Consider the following 15,000-nt stretch of genomic DNA (forward strand, 5'->3'; position numbering starts at 1 on the left):
TCTTTGATGGGCTTGTGCTGCTTCTTCTGGAGCAACACATTATAGCACTGGGTTTGCCATGTCATAATTATGTGAGCCTTCAAGCTTCTTGATGTGAAGCAATGAAGAGCTCTCACTTGTGGTTGCCATAGCAATATGCAACCTTTGTCAATGCCTGACTCCCTGCAAGATGTGCAAACACTGCACCAAAGCACACAAAGTGCTCACAATTGTTCTCCCAAAGTTTATCTCCCACTGCGGAAGCACAAATGCAACTCTACTCCCACTGTATGTGATAAAATAACCAAAATCTGGTTGCTGCAGATTTAGGACAGCACCTTAAATGTGCTCTGTTCCCCTTCCAAAGTACTGTACAACAGTACTAAGTGCTCACCAATGATGTACCAAATCTGTACCGGCAAGTACAGCAGCTAAAAATGAGCCTTTTCTTCACTCAAATCAATGTACAGCCATGCCAAAACTTGTACAAAGTTGTACCAAATCTGTACCAGCAAGTACAGATTTGGTACATCATTGAGCCTTTTCTTCACTCAAATCAATGTACAGCCATGCCAAAACTTGTACAAAGTTGTACCAAATCTCTACCAATTGTACCAAATCTGTACCAGCAGCAATAAATGCTCTCCTGGCTGTCCAAATGAGTGAAAATCAGACCTTGACAGTCCCCACCACTGCATACAACAATCCCGGACAGAAATTGAGCAAAAGCCCCTTGACTGCAAGTGGATTTCTGAGGGTTCAAGGCATAAAAGTCTTCCCTGCTGCTTTGCCAAGCTCAACAAGCATAAAATGTTGAAAAGCCCCTTGATTCAAGATCAATTTCTGATCATACATGGTACATTAACGCACATGAAGGCATCCAGAGTCTTCACAATGCTTCCCCCTGGCCACATATACATCCAATACATAAAAGCCCCTTGATTTACTGGCACATTGAGTGCTTGACAGGCATCAACACATTGCCCAAAGCATCAAATGCCAGTGCCTGCATGCAAATCAATTCAATTGGCACAAAAGCCCTTTGATTTGCACTCCAATTTCCTGCAATTTTGTCCCAAGTGTGAGATTGCTCACATCATACAGCATGTATGAATGCCCAATGGCACAATTACATCAAAAGCCCCAAATTTTGACATCCAATTTCCTGCAAATTGACGCGGAATGTGACCAATGTCACCTAATTGTTGCCAATTTTGCTCAAAAAAATTGAGCAATTTGGACTTGTACCTGCTCAATTGATGATTGTACTTGCTCAATTGCAAATCCCAAAAAAAATTTGAAGCAAATACCTCAGGCAATTTGTGTTGCAGGAAAGGGGGGGGTCGTGTTGATGCTGGTGCAGAAAAGAGGTGAGATTTGCTGATGGGCTTTGCAAGCTGCACTAAAGAGTTTGGTGCTGCTAGTTGTTGACGTGGCGGGAGCAGGATTGAAGGATAGCAAACGTGCAGACGGCAGTTCCTCAGGCAACTTTATTCGACTGCAAGGACTGTGCTGCGTTGGTCTTAGTAGGCAAGAAAGGCAAAACCTCGTGATTTTCCTGTAGCTTTGTCACGGACGACGTTGAGATCTACGACCTCACAGAAGGCGACCTCCTAGCCGTCTTCGCCCAGTACGGTGAGATGTCGAAGGAGAAGTTGCCCGCGTAGATGTAGGCGGAGTCATTGTACTTCGCGTGCCAGGAGCCCGCATGAGGCGAGTTGCGCTATCAAGGTCAGCGACAATGCAACGAAGCCTCTCCCGCACGGCGCCCGACTCCTCCAGCTTCGCGCTAAACTCCTGCCACGTAGGGCTGAGCGTTGCTAAACTCCTGCCCGACTCCTCCAGCTGCGCGCTAAACTCCTGCCACGTAGGGCTGAGCGCCGCCAGTTGTGGATGCGAATGCTCTGCTTGCGGTGGCCAGGCGTCTGGCGTCCAACGCCTTGCTGCAATTCGTGGCCAACACTGCACACAGGCGACCAGTTCTGCACACGCAGCACACCCAAGCGACTTCCAGCGCTGCAGCTCTTCTACAGTCAACGTGCTGACACCAATCTTCACCTGCAGGCTCTGATACCAGTTGAAGGAGCTCTGAAGAGCTCAGCTGTAGAGTTAGGGTTTCATGTGGGGGAGACACACAGAGAAGAAGAGAGAGAGAGACGTGGGGATAAGTCAACTCATCAAGTGTATGTGTGTGACTCCCCTATCACACATGTATATTTGCACTAGTACACATAATGCACTTAGTACATTAAAAGTACTAAGTGTACTATGTACTATAAAACTTATGGGCTAGTACACACTATAAGGGTGGGCATAATGCCTTTACCCCAACACTCACAAAAAACCAAAATGATGACAAAAAGTTAACATAGCTGGAATCCTGTTTTCTGAAATGCAGCTTCTTGAAGACACATATACCACTCATCATCACTCTCTTAACATTCCTCTTGCTTCACATGCAGCCTTATGTGTGTGTGTGTGTGTGTGTGTGTGTGTGTACACACACATGGTAAACATTGCCTGGGAGACAAGGCAAATGCCAGCTTCCTGGAAAAAAGGATTAGTGAAGCTGTTGCCTAAAAAACACTTATGTCAGTCTTTGGCAGACTGGAGACCAATTACCCTTATGCCGGTGATATACAAGATTATCAGTAAAATGGTTGTCGATCGCATTAAGGGTTACTTGAATGATGGACTTCATTCTGCACAGTATGGATTTATTCCTCGCAGGCACATTACAGATAACATTGCAAATGCTTATATCGGCATTGAATATGCCAAATACACGCAGCAGGATGTCTTATTATTGCAAGTGGATATTGCTAAGGCTTTTGATACTATTAAATGGGGGTTCATTCAAGAAACCATGCGTGCTCTGGGATTTGGAGAAAAAATGCAGAATATCATTTACTGGCTTTATGCTGATAGTCAGGCGGCTTGTATATTGTCAGGAGATCTCTCAGAATCATGGACTTTGCATCGTTCAGTTAGGCAGGGATGCCCTTTAAGTGCTCTTTTGTATGCTATAGCGACGCATCCCATGCTTCTTTATATGGATCATTTGGTTGATACTGGCAGTCTTCATGGATTGGACATTCAAAATAGACGTCAGTTGGTTGCTCAAGCTTATGCTGACGATTCTTTTTTTCTTCCTCGCAATACACATCAGGATCTCTCTACTTTGATGCAGGCTCTTTCTTTGTTTGCACTTGCGGCTGGCCTACAAATCAATTTTCAGAAATCTAAATTGTTGTCTTTGCATTCAAAACAGTGGCATAATTTGCTATGGCCAGGGGAAATAGTTCACTCCACTCATTTGATTCGGCATTTGGGATATCCTTTGGGATGGAAAGTCACTCGCCGTCAACAAACAGACTGGGTCTTGGCAAAGCTCAAGAAAAAGTTGGAATACTAGAAACTTGCAACATGGCCTTTGCATGTTTGTTTACGGATTCTCCAATCCATCTTGGTTGCCTATATTCAGTTCTACCTTCCTCTCATCAGGTTTTCTCAGGGGGAGCTGAAATTCTTTATGTCCACCATCTTGGAGATATTCTGGAGATCGAAGCAGGGGAAAAAGAGTGTATGTTTGCTTTCGGCAAATCGTTTGTGTACCCCTAAAATGCATGGAGGCTTGAATATCCTTAATTTATAGGTGCATATTCTTGCCCACAGAGGTAAACTGATGCTTTAATTTCTGGAAGGCACTCAGCCTTGGACAACGATGATCCGTCATTTATTACTTCATCTGACGACTTCGGCTTTTGGCCATTGGCAACCTACTCATTGGGAATTTATTCTTGGTTACATTACTGGCAAAATTAAGGGCTGTCCTCTCATTTCTGGTTTACTTGCTGATTGGAAGCTTGTCCTTTCAAATTTAAAATGGAATGGTCGTGACTTCTTACAAGGCAACTCTCTCCGCGCTGAGAGCATCCATTGGTCCAAAGCATTTTCAGTTCCCCTGGCGATGCAAGAACCCCGGCGTTCATATTTTCTCCACTCAAAGGGTGTTACCTCTGTGGGAGATGTCATCCATCCTGATGGCTCCCCTCTTTCTTTTCCACAGGCTGCTGCACATTATGGCTTGGGACCTCACTATCGTCGTCTTTGGCGTGATATAATTCAGATGCTTCAGCCTTTTTTGCCGATTCCACTGTTGGAAATTCGAGATCGCCTACAGGATTGGACTATCTCCTCTTTTGATTCTTCATGCCATCCCTTGAGGCTATCTGATATTACAGTTGCTGGTCTGTATAAACATTTGTTGCCATTGCCTTGGGTTTCTGAACGGGCAAATCTCTTCTGGCATATGCATCGGTCGTCTTTGTGGTGGAAAAGACGATTGCGATCTCTTTGGCATTCGAAGCTTCCTCTTCGACAACAGATTTTTTTGTGGCGCGTTCTTTTGGCTGTTATTCCCTCAGGACAGTTTCTGGCACGCACACATATATCCTCATCCACTTGCCATAGATGCTCTGCTTCCAGGGAGACAGTCATTCATATTTTCTGGAACTGTCCTTCTTCTCGTCAGTTTTTTCTTCCTATCATCCAGCTTCTGCGGGCTAGATTTCCAAATATGAAATTTGGAAAGTTTTTCTGGCTATTTGGTCTTCATTTGCCCAGACCAGAATTCACTCTTTTCTTCTCATGGGTGCGCTACTGGGCTTTATGGACACTATGGAAAGTTCGCAACCATGGAGTTTTCGGTGATGCGGCTTTTTCTGCTTTTTCTTTCTTTCGGTACTCCCTGCATCAATCTTTCTTCGATTGCATGCAAGTTGACCAAATAGATCATGATGTATATTTGTCTTATATTGACATCTTCAGTTGATGTACTTTGAGACTATCTACTTTGGATAGTCATCTTGTAAATCTAATATACTTATGATTCCACACAAAAAAAAAAAGTGTGTATACACACACACACACACACACATATATATACACACACACACACACATATATATACACACACACACATACACACATATATATATACACACAGAGAAGTATATCTATCTATTACATATTAACCATGGACAGCCAAGGCACAAGGAGAGGAGAGAAAAGAGAAATCCTGGATTTCTATGCAACGTGGCAAGCTGGCTCTGACGGTTCGTTTCAACCTCCGGAGGAAACCCACTCATCACAGTCTTGGAGAACCCTTCTTCCATGCTCTCTGCCTATTTGGCGACCCTGTTCATGGGCGCACGGTTCATAGACTCTAGAGCTGTCGCTCCCGCCAGAATTCTGCTTTCTGATGGCTTGGAAAGAGTGGCCGGGGTTGGGATCAACGAGCTCCGCATCATCTCTGAAGTAGACTCACTCCGAATTGGGGTCGGACGCGTTCAGCATGTTCCATTCCCGCGCTGTCACGCCATTTATCTCCGGGTTCAGCCAGCCCAGCATGTGATCGATGGAGCGATTCTCCATCACCAGCACAACCACCGTCTTGATGGGCCCTTTCATCTTACACTTCCCCAAGCCATGAGCTGAGGGCACAACCAGTAGAGCAAGCACAGAAGCTAGCCTAAACCCACTTCTCAGCTCCTACATCTTCTTCTTCCTCTGGAATAGACGTACCCAGAGAGAGCCCATTCGCCAAGAAGGGGCCCTTCTGGGTGGAGACTCTGCTATTCATATTTGAGCGGATTAAGGTGCAGAAGACTTGGCTGATTATCCAACTGATGGTCAGAAGAAAATTTTCAGATCCTCCCGCTGTGACACGCAACACCATGAAAATCAATTGGCGGGGTCAAGCCAGGTCGGCCCCAAAAGCACTAAATGCCATTGCCGTCATCATCAGCGACGAGAAGGCGGCGGGCCACGCCTCTCTCGAGTCTCCAGTTAGCACTCCAGTCCAGTGCCTCGCTTTCGGACTTCCTCCACCAGTGATGTCGACTCCCGTCACGTGATAGAATATAATATATATAATAAGCTCTTTTATTAATTAGGGTCAGGTGTGTTTAATATTATTATTATGCACCATGTCAGGCAGCAGTCGGAGCTGCCTAGGTAAGGGCGGCCGCTAAGTTCTAAGCTACTTGACTCGAGGTTCAGTTGTGGGCGGCGAAAAAAGCATCGTGTCGTGTACACGTAACACAACAACGGCAACAAAAAGCCTGAGAGTGCATTTGTATGTGTATGCATGAGAGACGGGTGTGTGAGAGAGAGCGAGCGGAGGGTATATTGTAGTGTATGTATGTGCATGTGACAAAAGAGACGAGGTTTGTGTGTGTGTGCATGGGAGAGAGCACACCTTACCACCCATCTCCACACATTAAATTTAATCAAAATTAATTAAAAGTATGTGTGTGTGTGTGTGCGTATTTATATTTTTAAATACACGTATATATGTATGTATATGTGTGTATGTATCTAAAACATAATATTGTATATACTAATATTTACATGTGTGTGTGTTATAGTGGTTGAGTACTTTAGGTATGGTGTGGTATGGTACGTGTACGGTACGAGTACGTAAAGTACTCATCAAGATAAGGACTTTAAGTACGTTCACGTTTTTTAATGTATGTGTGTATATACGTACGTATGGATGTATGTATGTATATAAAATAAGAAATATCTAGCACCCATACAAAAATAGCATAAAAGACTGGTGAGCAATGACCATTCACTAAAATTTAAAAAAAACGGGCCAAAATAGTGTTGTACATTGAACCTCATATTTGGTACAAATACCTCATCTATATGAGGTACGGTACGTATGGAGAGGTACGAAAAGTATTGAAGGTACACATCGGATGAGTACGGGTACGGAATGCAACTATGGTGTGTGTGTGTGTGTGTGTGTGTGTGTGTGTGTGTGTGTGTGTGTGTGTGAGAGAGAGAGAGAGAGAGAGAGAGTGTGTGTGTGTGTGTGTGTGTGTGTGTTTATCCGTAGTGTGTGCGCGCGCGCGCGCAAGCCTGTCTACTGCGCTTACTGCCCCGCCTATTGCCTTCCTTTACCCGCTACCTTTGCCTCTCTCCTGGCTCTTCTACACTCTGGTACTGCTGCTCTTTTTTTCCTTCTTGTCTTGTCGTATTTCAATCATGGCTTCACGTTTGGATGTTTGTACATATGCTCGAAAAGAAAGACCAGCAAATGCTAAGCGCCGCCTATCAGAGCCTGCATCACAAGATGATGAACTATGGAAGCTCAGTACGTCTTTGACACCCTTAAGGATGACTTTCAGCAGTCACGACAGGAATGGGGCAAACCGGTTCCACAGGTCACGTACAAATTGAAATTGCCGTCCCTCGTGAATCCTCTCAGGAAGTTGTCTCAAACTGCAGTTATAATTTTCTTTCCAGGAAGAATCCCAGCGGCCAGTGATGTCGCGCAGTGGATTAAGTCCATCCTTGGAGGATGCTTTGTAGAGGGAGTGTATTTTGCTTCCAGAGGCTTTTATGAGGTGCATTTATCAGATGCTTCGTGCAAGCAGAGGCTTCTTGAGTTCTCTCCCCTGTTTTACGGGAAGCAGATGGTACATGCTATGCCCTGGTCCCCAAACAAGGATTATCAAAGTCTTATATGACATCACTGTCCTAAATGGGTTGAGGTTGTTAACTTCCCGGACTATATGCGTGAAGAGTTGCCTGGCCTGACTGCTTCTTTGGGACATGTCATTTGTCCTCCACGCCCCATGGGAAACCGTAACAGGTTCTGCATTCTCTGGGACACTGATACACCTACCCCTCCTTCTATTGCAGTGGAAGTTGAGGGAGTGCAATTGGGAAAAAAGTATTTTGAATTGAAGTGGGGTGTGTTTGCAGGAGCTTGTTTTTGCCTGCCACAAGTTTGGGCATCTAGCCTCTGAATGCCCAATGGTTCTGCATCAGCCCCCTCCCAATGCCTTGCCGCCCCAAACACGAGAAAAGAATGAGAATTTGCAAGCTAAGACAGCAAATAGAAATGGAGCAAAGAATGCCAAACCAATCAATCAGGTGCAGTCACTTGCTAGAAAAGGAAAAGATAAAGGAAAAGAGAAGATGAAGGAATCTGCGAGGATTGATCAGGATGGTTTTCAACAACCTAAGAAGGTGGTTGTATTGAAGCAACGCCCCCTTCAATCTCGTCAATGGGATGCTTCTTCTCCCTCACTAGGACAGGCTTCTACTTCAGCTCCTGTCCTTCAAAATTGGGTGGGGGTTTTGAAGAAGGGCATCCCCATATGTGATTCAGAAGAAGGGGAGAATGCCATGTCTTTCATGGGTCATGAAGGAATGCAGCCCATGCAGACAGAGGCTTTGCCTCTCTGATGTCTTGTTTTTATATCTAATACTTTGCTGTATATACCTCTTTCATGCCTCAAACACTTAAGTGCTTTACCTACAATGTATAGAGCCTCTGCAATGTCTCAAAGTGGAGGCTTTTATGGAATTATGTACATAAAATGCAGCCAGATATTGTTTGTTTGCAAGAGCATAATCAACACTCCATGGTTGGTCATCATGTTTATTTTGGCGGTTATGATATATATTATGCTGGTACCACTACCGACTCAAGTGTATGCATACTGGTTAGACATGTGCTGGAGCCTCAATTAGCCTTCAATGACAGCAGTGGCAGATGGATGGTCATACAATGTAATGTCAATGGTGATATTCTTGAGTTTGCATCAGTCTATGCTTCCCAGACCTCTGCCATGAGGGCTTCATTATGGGATTCTTTATGCAGATATCCATGGAGATCCAATGCATTCATCTGTGGAGATTTTAATAATTCCCCTCTGCCAAGACATAACACCACTTCAAGATCTCATATGCTATCATTGGAAAGGCAGAAATGGGACAGCATGCTTTTTTCTGTGCAGGCTGAAGATTTATGGGTGCTTCTCCAAGGGTCAGTGCCTGGATATACTTTTCATCATAATGCACTTACCACATACTGGGCAAGGCTTGACAGATGGTATTTGTTTTACCCTCAACAATTGCAGATTTTAGCCCTCATCTCCTTATAGATTTCTCATTGGGCTTGTCAGATCATGCCCCATTGTGGATGAATTTGCAGCTTGGCATGCCTCTGGATGATTTGCCACCCCTCTCCAGTAGATTATTGCATGTTAATCAGGCTTATTTCCGACATCACTATTTCCAGCAAATGATCAGACTTGCAATTCATCCCTTGCCTTTGCATGCCCAGGAGGACATGAATTATGCTTGGGACAGCTTTGTCTCTCGTATGCAGAATGTCATTAGGGAATATGGCAACTGGCATATGACTGAATGGAGGAATGAGGTTAAATGGGCAAAAAGGACAGCACAACAATTGACTGAATTTTCTCAATTAAGGCCTCTCTCTGATTCAGAAAAGGATTCCCTTTCACTTGCTCAATTTAAATTGACTGTTAATGACCAGAGGAAATTGCACAAATGGCAGATTAGGGCAAGAATGAAGCCCCTCATGGATAAGGGCTGCTCATCAAAAGCCTTTTTTCAGGGCTTGCATGCTACTCGAAAGAAAAACTCATGCCTAAGGGTAAGGAAGCTAGATGGCTCTTGGACACACTCTTTCTCTGATCTCCAAGATGAATGCAAGAATTATTTCCAGAAATTATTCTCCGCTCCTAGTTCCCCATCAAATCAAATGACTGAGGCTAGGACTGAATTTCTCCAATATGTTTCTGGAATAGTGGAAATGGATGATGCTCTTACCTTGGAGAGACCTTTTACTGACACAGAACTTGATAATGCATTGTTCCACCTCAGCAAATATAAGTCCCCTGGCTGGGATGGCCTTACGGTGGAATTTTATATTTCTTTTTGGGATGATTTGAAAGAAGTCCTCTTGCAAATGATCAATGTTGCCTGGCAAGAAAATCAGTTGACGCACTCTTGGAAGCATGGCATAGTCAAACTTGTGCCCAAAAAACATCTGTGTGACCATATGTCAGATTGGAGGCCTATTACTTTGATGCCTGTAGTTTACAAACTCATTACCAAAATGATTGTGCAAAGGCTTCACAGGATACTGGATGCGGGACTTCATCCTCATCAATATGGGTTTGTGCCGCGAAGACAATCCATGACAATATATCCAATGCCTTAACTGCAATTGAATATGCTAAGTATTCGCATCAAGATGTGCTTATATTGCAGGTGGATATTGCTAAGGCATTTGACACTGTTCAATGGGATTTTATCTCTCAAATCATGACCAAGTTGGGCTTTGGTCCCAAGATGGCAAATGCAGTTTACTGGCTTTATTTTGGCTCTACTTCTCAGTGCATTCTTGGGGGTCATCTGTCTCGATCATGGACATTGGGTCGATCAGTTAGACAGGGCTGTCCTCTTAGTGCTCTCTTCTATGCCATTGCGACCCATCCCCTTTTAATGTATCTTGATCATTTTACAAACACAGAACAGATGACTGGTCTTAAAATCCCTGGGGCTGCATCTTTTCTGGCACAAGCATATGCGGATGATTCCTTCTTTATGCCACAGAATTCTTCCCGGGAAGTTCAAATGCTTATGACCACTCTTTCATTGTACGGCTTGGCAGCGGGATTGCATGTCAATTTTGACAAATCTAAATTACTTCCCCTGAAACAATGTGACTGGCATTCTATTCTTTGGCCGGGTCAGGTGGTGCATTCCAAAGATGTAGTCAGGCATTTGGGATATCCCATAGGATGGCATATCACCAGGAAGCAGCAGCTAAAATGGATCTTCCAAAGACTTTAACTAAACTGGAATACTGGAAGATTTCTACTTGGCCTCTTCATGTCAGGCTCAGAATAGTACAGTCCATTGTAATGTCCTATGTCCAGTTCTATTTGCCTTTGCTGCATTGGTCCTCCAGGGATATTTCAGCCTTTATGTCTCAAGCTATGGAGATGTTATGGAGGACAAAAACTGTTGTGAAAGCATTGAGACTGATGAAGATGGAAATGGTGTGCTCTCCTAGGATGCATGGTGGACTTCATGTCCTCAATATAAGATATCATGTACTTGCAAGGAAGGCAACTATACTACATACTTTTTTCCGCCAACAACAGCCATGGACTTGCATGCTAGCATCCATGTGTGTCAACATGAGGACTTGTGCTTATGGTCATTGGATTACTGATCATTGGGAGGTTGTCATTGGGAGATTTGTAGGGAAGATACCTGGCTGTCCTTTCTCTACTGCTCTGATACTTGATTGGAAACAAGTACTTTCTAAGGTCAAATGGGCTCCTGATAATTGCTCGGGGACAAACTCAATGAGGAAAGAAAGTATTCATTAGAGTGCCATCTTTGACATTCCACTCGCTTTACAGGAACCTGTTCGGGCATACAATCTCATGAAATTGGGAATTAGATACATACATGATGTGGTAGATGATCAGGGCTATGTCTTTTCTTTTCCTCAGGCCACTGCTTCCTATGCATTGGGAATGCATCATAGGTCTATACGGAAGAAAATTGCTGATTTATTACATCCTTTTCTACCTGATCCTCCTGTGGCTGACACAGACAGGCTTACGGATTGGCAATGGCAACCCTCTGCTACATGCACTCATCCTGTTCCTCTTCCCGCCTTAACCTCCATCAAATGTTACAGGCTTCTTCAGCCTGCTCCATGGATTCAGCAACATGCTAATTCTCTGTGGCATATAAGGAATCCCCTCTCATGGTGGCGGAAGAATCTCGGGATGTCATGGAAGTGTAAAATGCCATTGAAACAAAGACTTTTTCTTTGGAGATGTATGACAGGCACATTGTCAATGGGAGTCACACTTGCTAAACGTCGCATTGCACCATCCACATGTTTAAGATGTCAGGCTCCTTCAGAGACTGTTCTTCATTTGCTTTGGCACTGCCCGTGTTCTAGGATCCTCCTCAAGAGAATTTCAGATTATCTTGCATGGCTTTAGTATGGAAAGGCTACCTCCATTTCAGTACTCCCTGGATGCACCCTCCCTCTCTCTCACACGGGCAGAGATTACCAGACTTATCAGGCAGGACTTGATTCAGCTGGACACTAGGAGGACATGGATACAGCCGACACAGGAGCTTGGTACGAAGATGGCTTTCTATAGAGATCATCTTCTCCAGCTCACGCAGGATGGGTTTGTGATTAGACCCAGCTACATGGATACTCATATTTCTCATGGGGTACGGTGTGCTATTGGTCAGATGCGCACATCCTCACACCAGCTAGAGATTGAGACTGGCAGATTCAGAGGAGTACCAGCTGAGGCCAGGATTTGTCAGCTGTGCCATATGGAGCCAGAGACAGAGTTAGATTACATATGTCACTGTCCAGTATATTATGAGATACGAGGCCGTTTTCACTGCCTGTTTAGAGAGGGTCGTGAGATACCAGGATCAAACATGCCTCGGATTATACTTGCTGGAGCTTCGTAGACATAGAGAGGGTCTCTTGAGAGGGAGGGGATCAAAGAGGGAGAGACACCTACAGAGGCAGATTACAGACTTCTTTCGACCAGAGATTGAGCAGTCAGGCCAGCAGGCATTGCAGCTAGCCCCAGAGTATACCCGCACTAGAGGTACACTGATTGATCGGGCTATGGAGCTGGGGCGGTCCAAGCGCCCCAAGATGAGAGGCCCATCTCGACACCGGCAGAGACTACAACAGAGGATCACGACCATACTAGCACGGCATGGGAGACGTCCAGTCAGAGTACTCACCATGGAGGACATTGAGAATATCCACCATCGACCGATGAGAGACATCTTTGGATAGTGATGTGTATGATGCTTACCTTTGTTGCTGGAGTTTTCCTCCCAGATGTTATCCATTAGGAGCTCCTAGTACCGTACTTTTCCTCGTAGTTATTTCAGTTTCAGTTAGTTGTTTTTAGCTTTTCTTACACAGACATTGTATCAGATCCACCAATTGTTGTAACCTTTTCGGTCTCATAGGTCATTTTGGCCTTCTGAAGACGTTAATATATCATTTCATTTCATTTCTCTCGTACATACAGGGTCTTTTACTTTTTTCAAGTTGTCTCACATCCACTTTATGTAAGATTTTTGGTCTCATAGACCCTTCGGGTCTTTCGTAGATGTTAATAACATCTTTCTCTCTACAGGTAGTCTTTTACTTTTTTCATGTTGTCTTGACATCGAGTTTACTCATGGGTCACATGTAATAGCAAAAAGGGATTGAACTTGATGAAGTTTGTGTGGCATGTCAATAAGCCAAATGGGCCATATTTTGTGATGGAAAAGCTCTCATCCAGAATTTTTGCAAGCCAAAACCAGTTTTTTCCCAACTAGGCCTTTATCTTATGTATTGGGTCTCATACGCCATTTTGGCCTTCTGGAGACGTTAATAGATCTTTCTGTCTTCTTTCTCTCTCGGGTTTTTCATGCAAAATAATTGTGTTATCAACTATCAAAATCACATGTGCAACACCAGACGCCTTTGATCAATGCATAATTTGTTTCCTAATTACATTAAACTCATGCATAAGCATCCGATGATACTTTAGAACTTCGCAACAAACAAATCCCAAACCAAAAATTGCATGAATTACCAGGCAGCAAACTTTATCACAAGTTGTTTTGATATTGTAGACGTCACCAAAGGGACCTGGCTCTGAAGAAGCTAATTGAAATAGAAACATTATATCCTCCACAACCTATACATAAACAAAGGTATTTGTTACCTTTTATTGTCCAAATTTCATCACAAACTACATGGAGCATATCAACAAAACATGTTTCACCAAAAAACAAGAGAAATTGCATCCAATCTCAAACATGTGCTACTTCTTCAAGACCTACCCTAAAAAGGTAGAGGAAGCACATGTACTCATAACAAGAGGATATATGGTTATATCTAGGAAATATACCTTACTAAGGCTTTCACTCTAGGTCTCTATTGACACCATGTGCATATCTAAGAAATATCGCTTACTAACACACCCACTCTAGGTCTCTATTGACACCATGTGCATTGATTTACCATTATTCTATGTTCTGAAGATCCACATAATTTGCACTTCAATGGATATCCTCTAGATACATATCTTCCAAACATGGACTTAGCAACCCAATCTCCTTGCATAGATGGTTGTTACAGATACATTCATTGGGAGGCCAGAGTACCTGGAGAAACATGTCACATGCTTTGAGACAAGGAGAAGCGCCTTGTCGAACAACCTGCAAAGAACACAAAGCGACTATGGGCAAAGTATGGAGTGTCACTCATTGCAGATGGATGGAGTGACACACGAAAGCGGTCCATCCATGGTCTCGTTGCATATTCCCATGGCGAGATGTACTTTATTGCTTCACATGATACCTCAGGGACAAGGAAGAGTGCAGACGTGCTTGCAGCAGAGTGGGCAAGTAGCATTGAGCTCATGGGCCCGGAATGTGTGGTGGGTTTTGTTGCAGATGGCGAGGCTGCAAATAGGGCAGCTGGAGGGCATGTATCCACCATAAAATATATAGATATGTATATTTTTATGTTTATATATATGTATATATATATATACATACATACGTACGTATATATATATATATATATATATATATATATTTATATTTATATTTATATTTATATTTATATGTATATGTATATACATACGTACGTATTACATATATATATATATATATTTAAATATATGTATATACATACGTACATATATATATATACATATAATATATATATATATATACATATAATATATATATATATATATACATATAATATATATATATATAATATATGTTTATATAATATATTATATATATACATTATGTATATATATATATTATATACATATATATATATATATATATATATATATATATATATACATACATACATACATATATATATATATATATATATATATGTATGTATGTATGTATGTATGTATGTATATATATATATTATATACATATATATATATATGTATATAATATATATATATACATACATACATATATATATATATATATATATATATATATATATATATATATATATATACATACATACATATATATATATATATATATTATATACATACATATATATATATATATTATATA

At 42.5% G+C, this 15,000-nt stretch overlaps 1 protein-coding gene across 1 annotated transcript in view; it reads right to left on the minus strand.

Annotated features, from left to right (window-relative positions):
- Positions 1–15,000, minus strand: part of LOC147628823 (ARM repeat superfamily protein) — a 144,215-nt gene that overhangs the window by 89,634 nt on the left and 39,581 nt on the right. Inside the window, 1 exon segment of the mRNA XM_086811980.1 lies at positions 13,473–13,577. Coding sequence (XP_086668106.1) covers positions 13,473–13,577 — 105 coding nt within the window.

This window comes from Cibotium barometz, chromosome 18 (genome assembly GCF_041138505.1).
Source record: "Cibotium barometz isolate CiBa-2024 chromosome 18, ASM4113850v1, whole genome shotgun sequence".
NCBI lineage: Eukaryota > Viridiplantae > Streptophyta > Polypodiopsida > Cyatheales > Cibotiaceae > Cibotium > Cibotium barometz.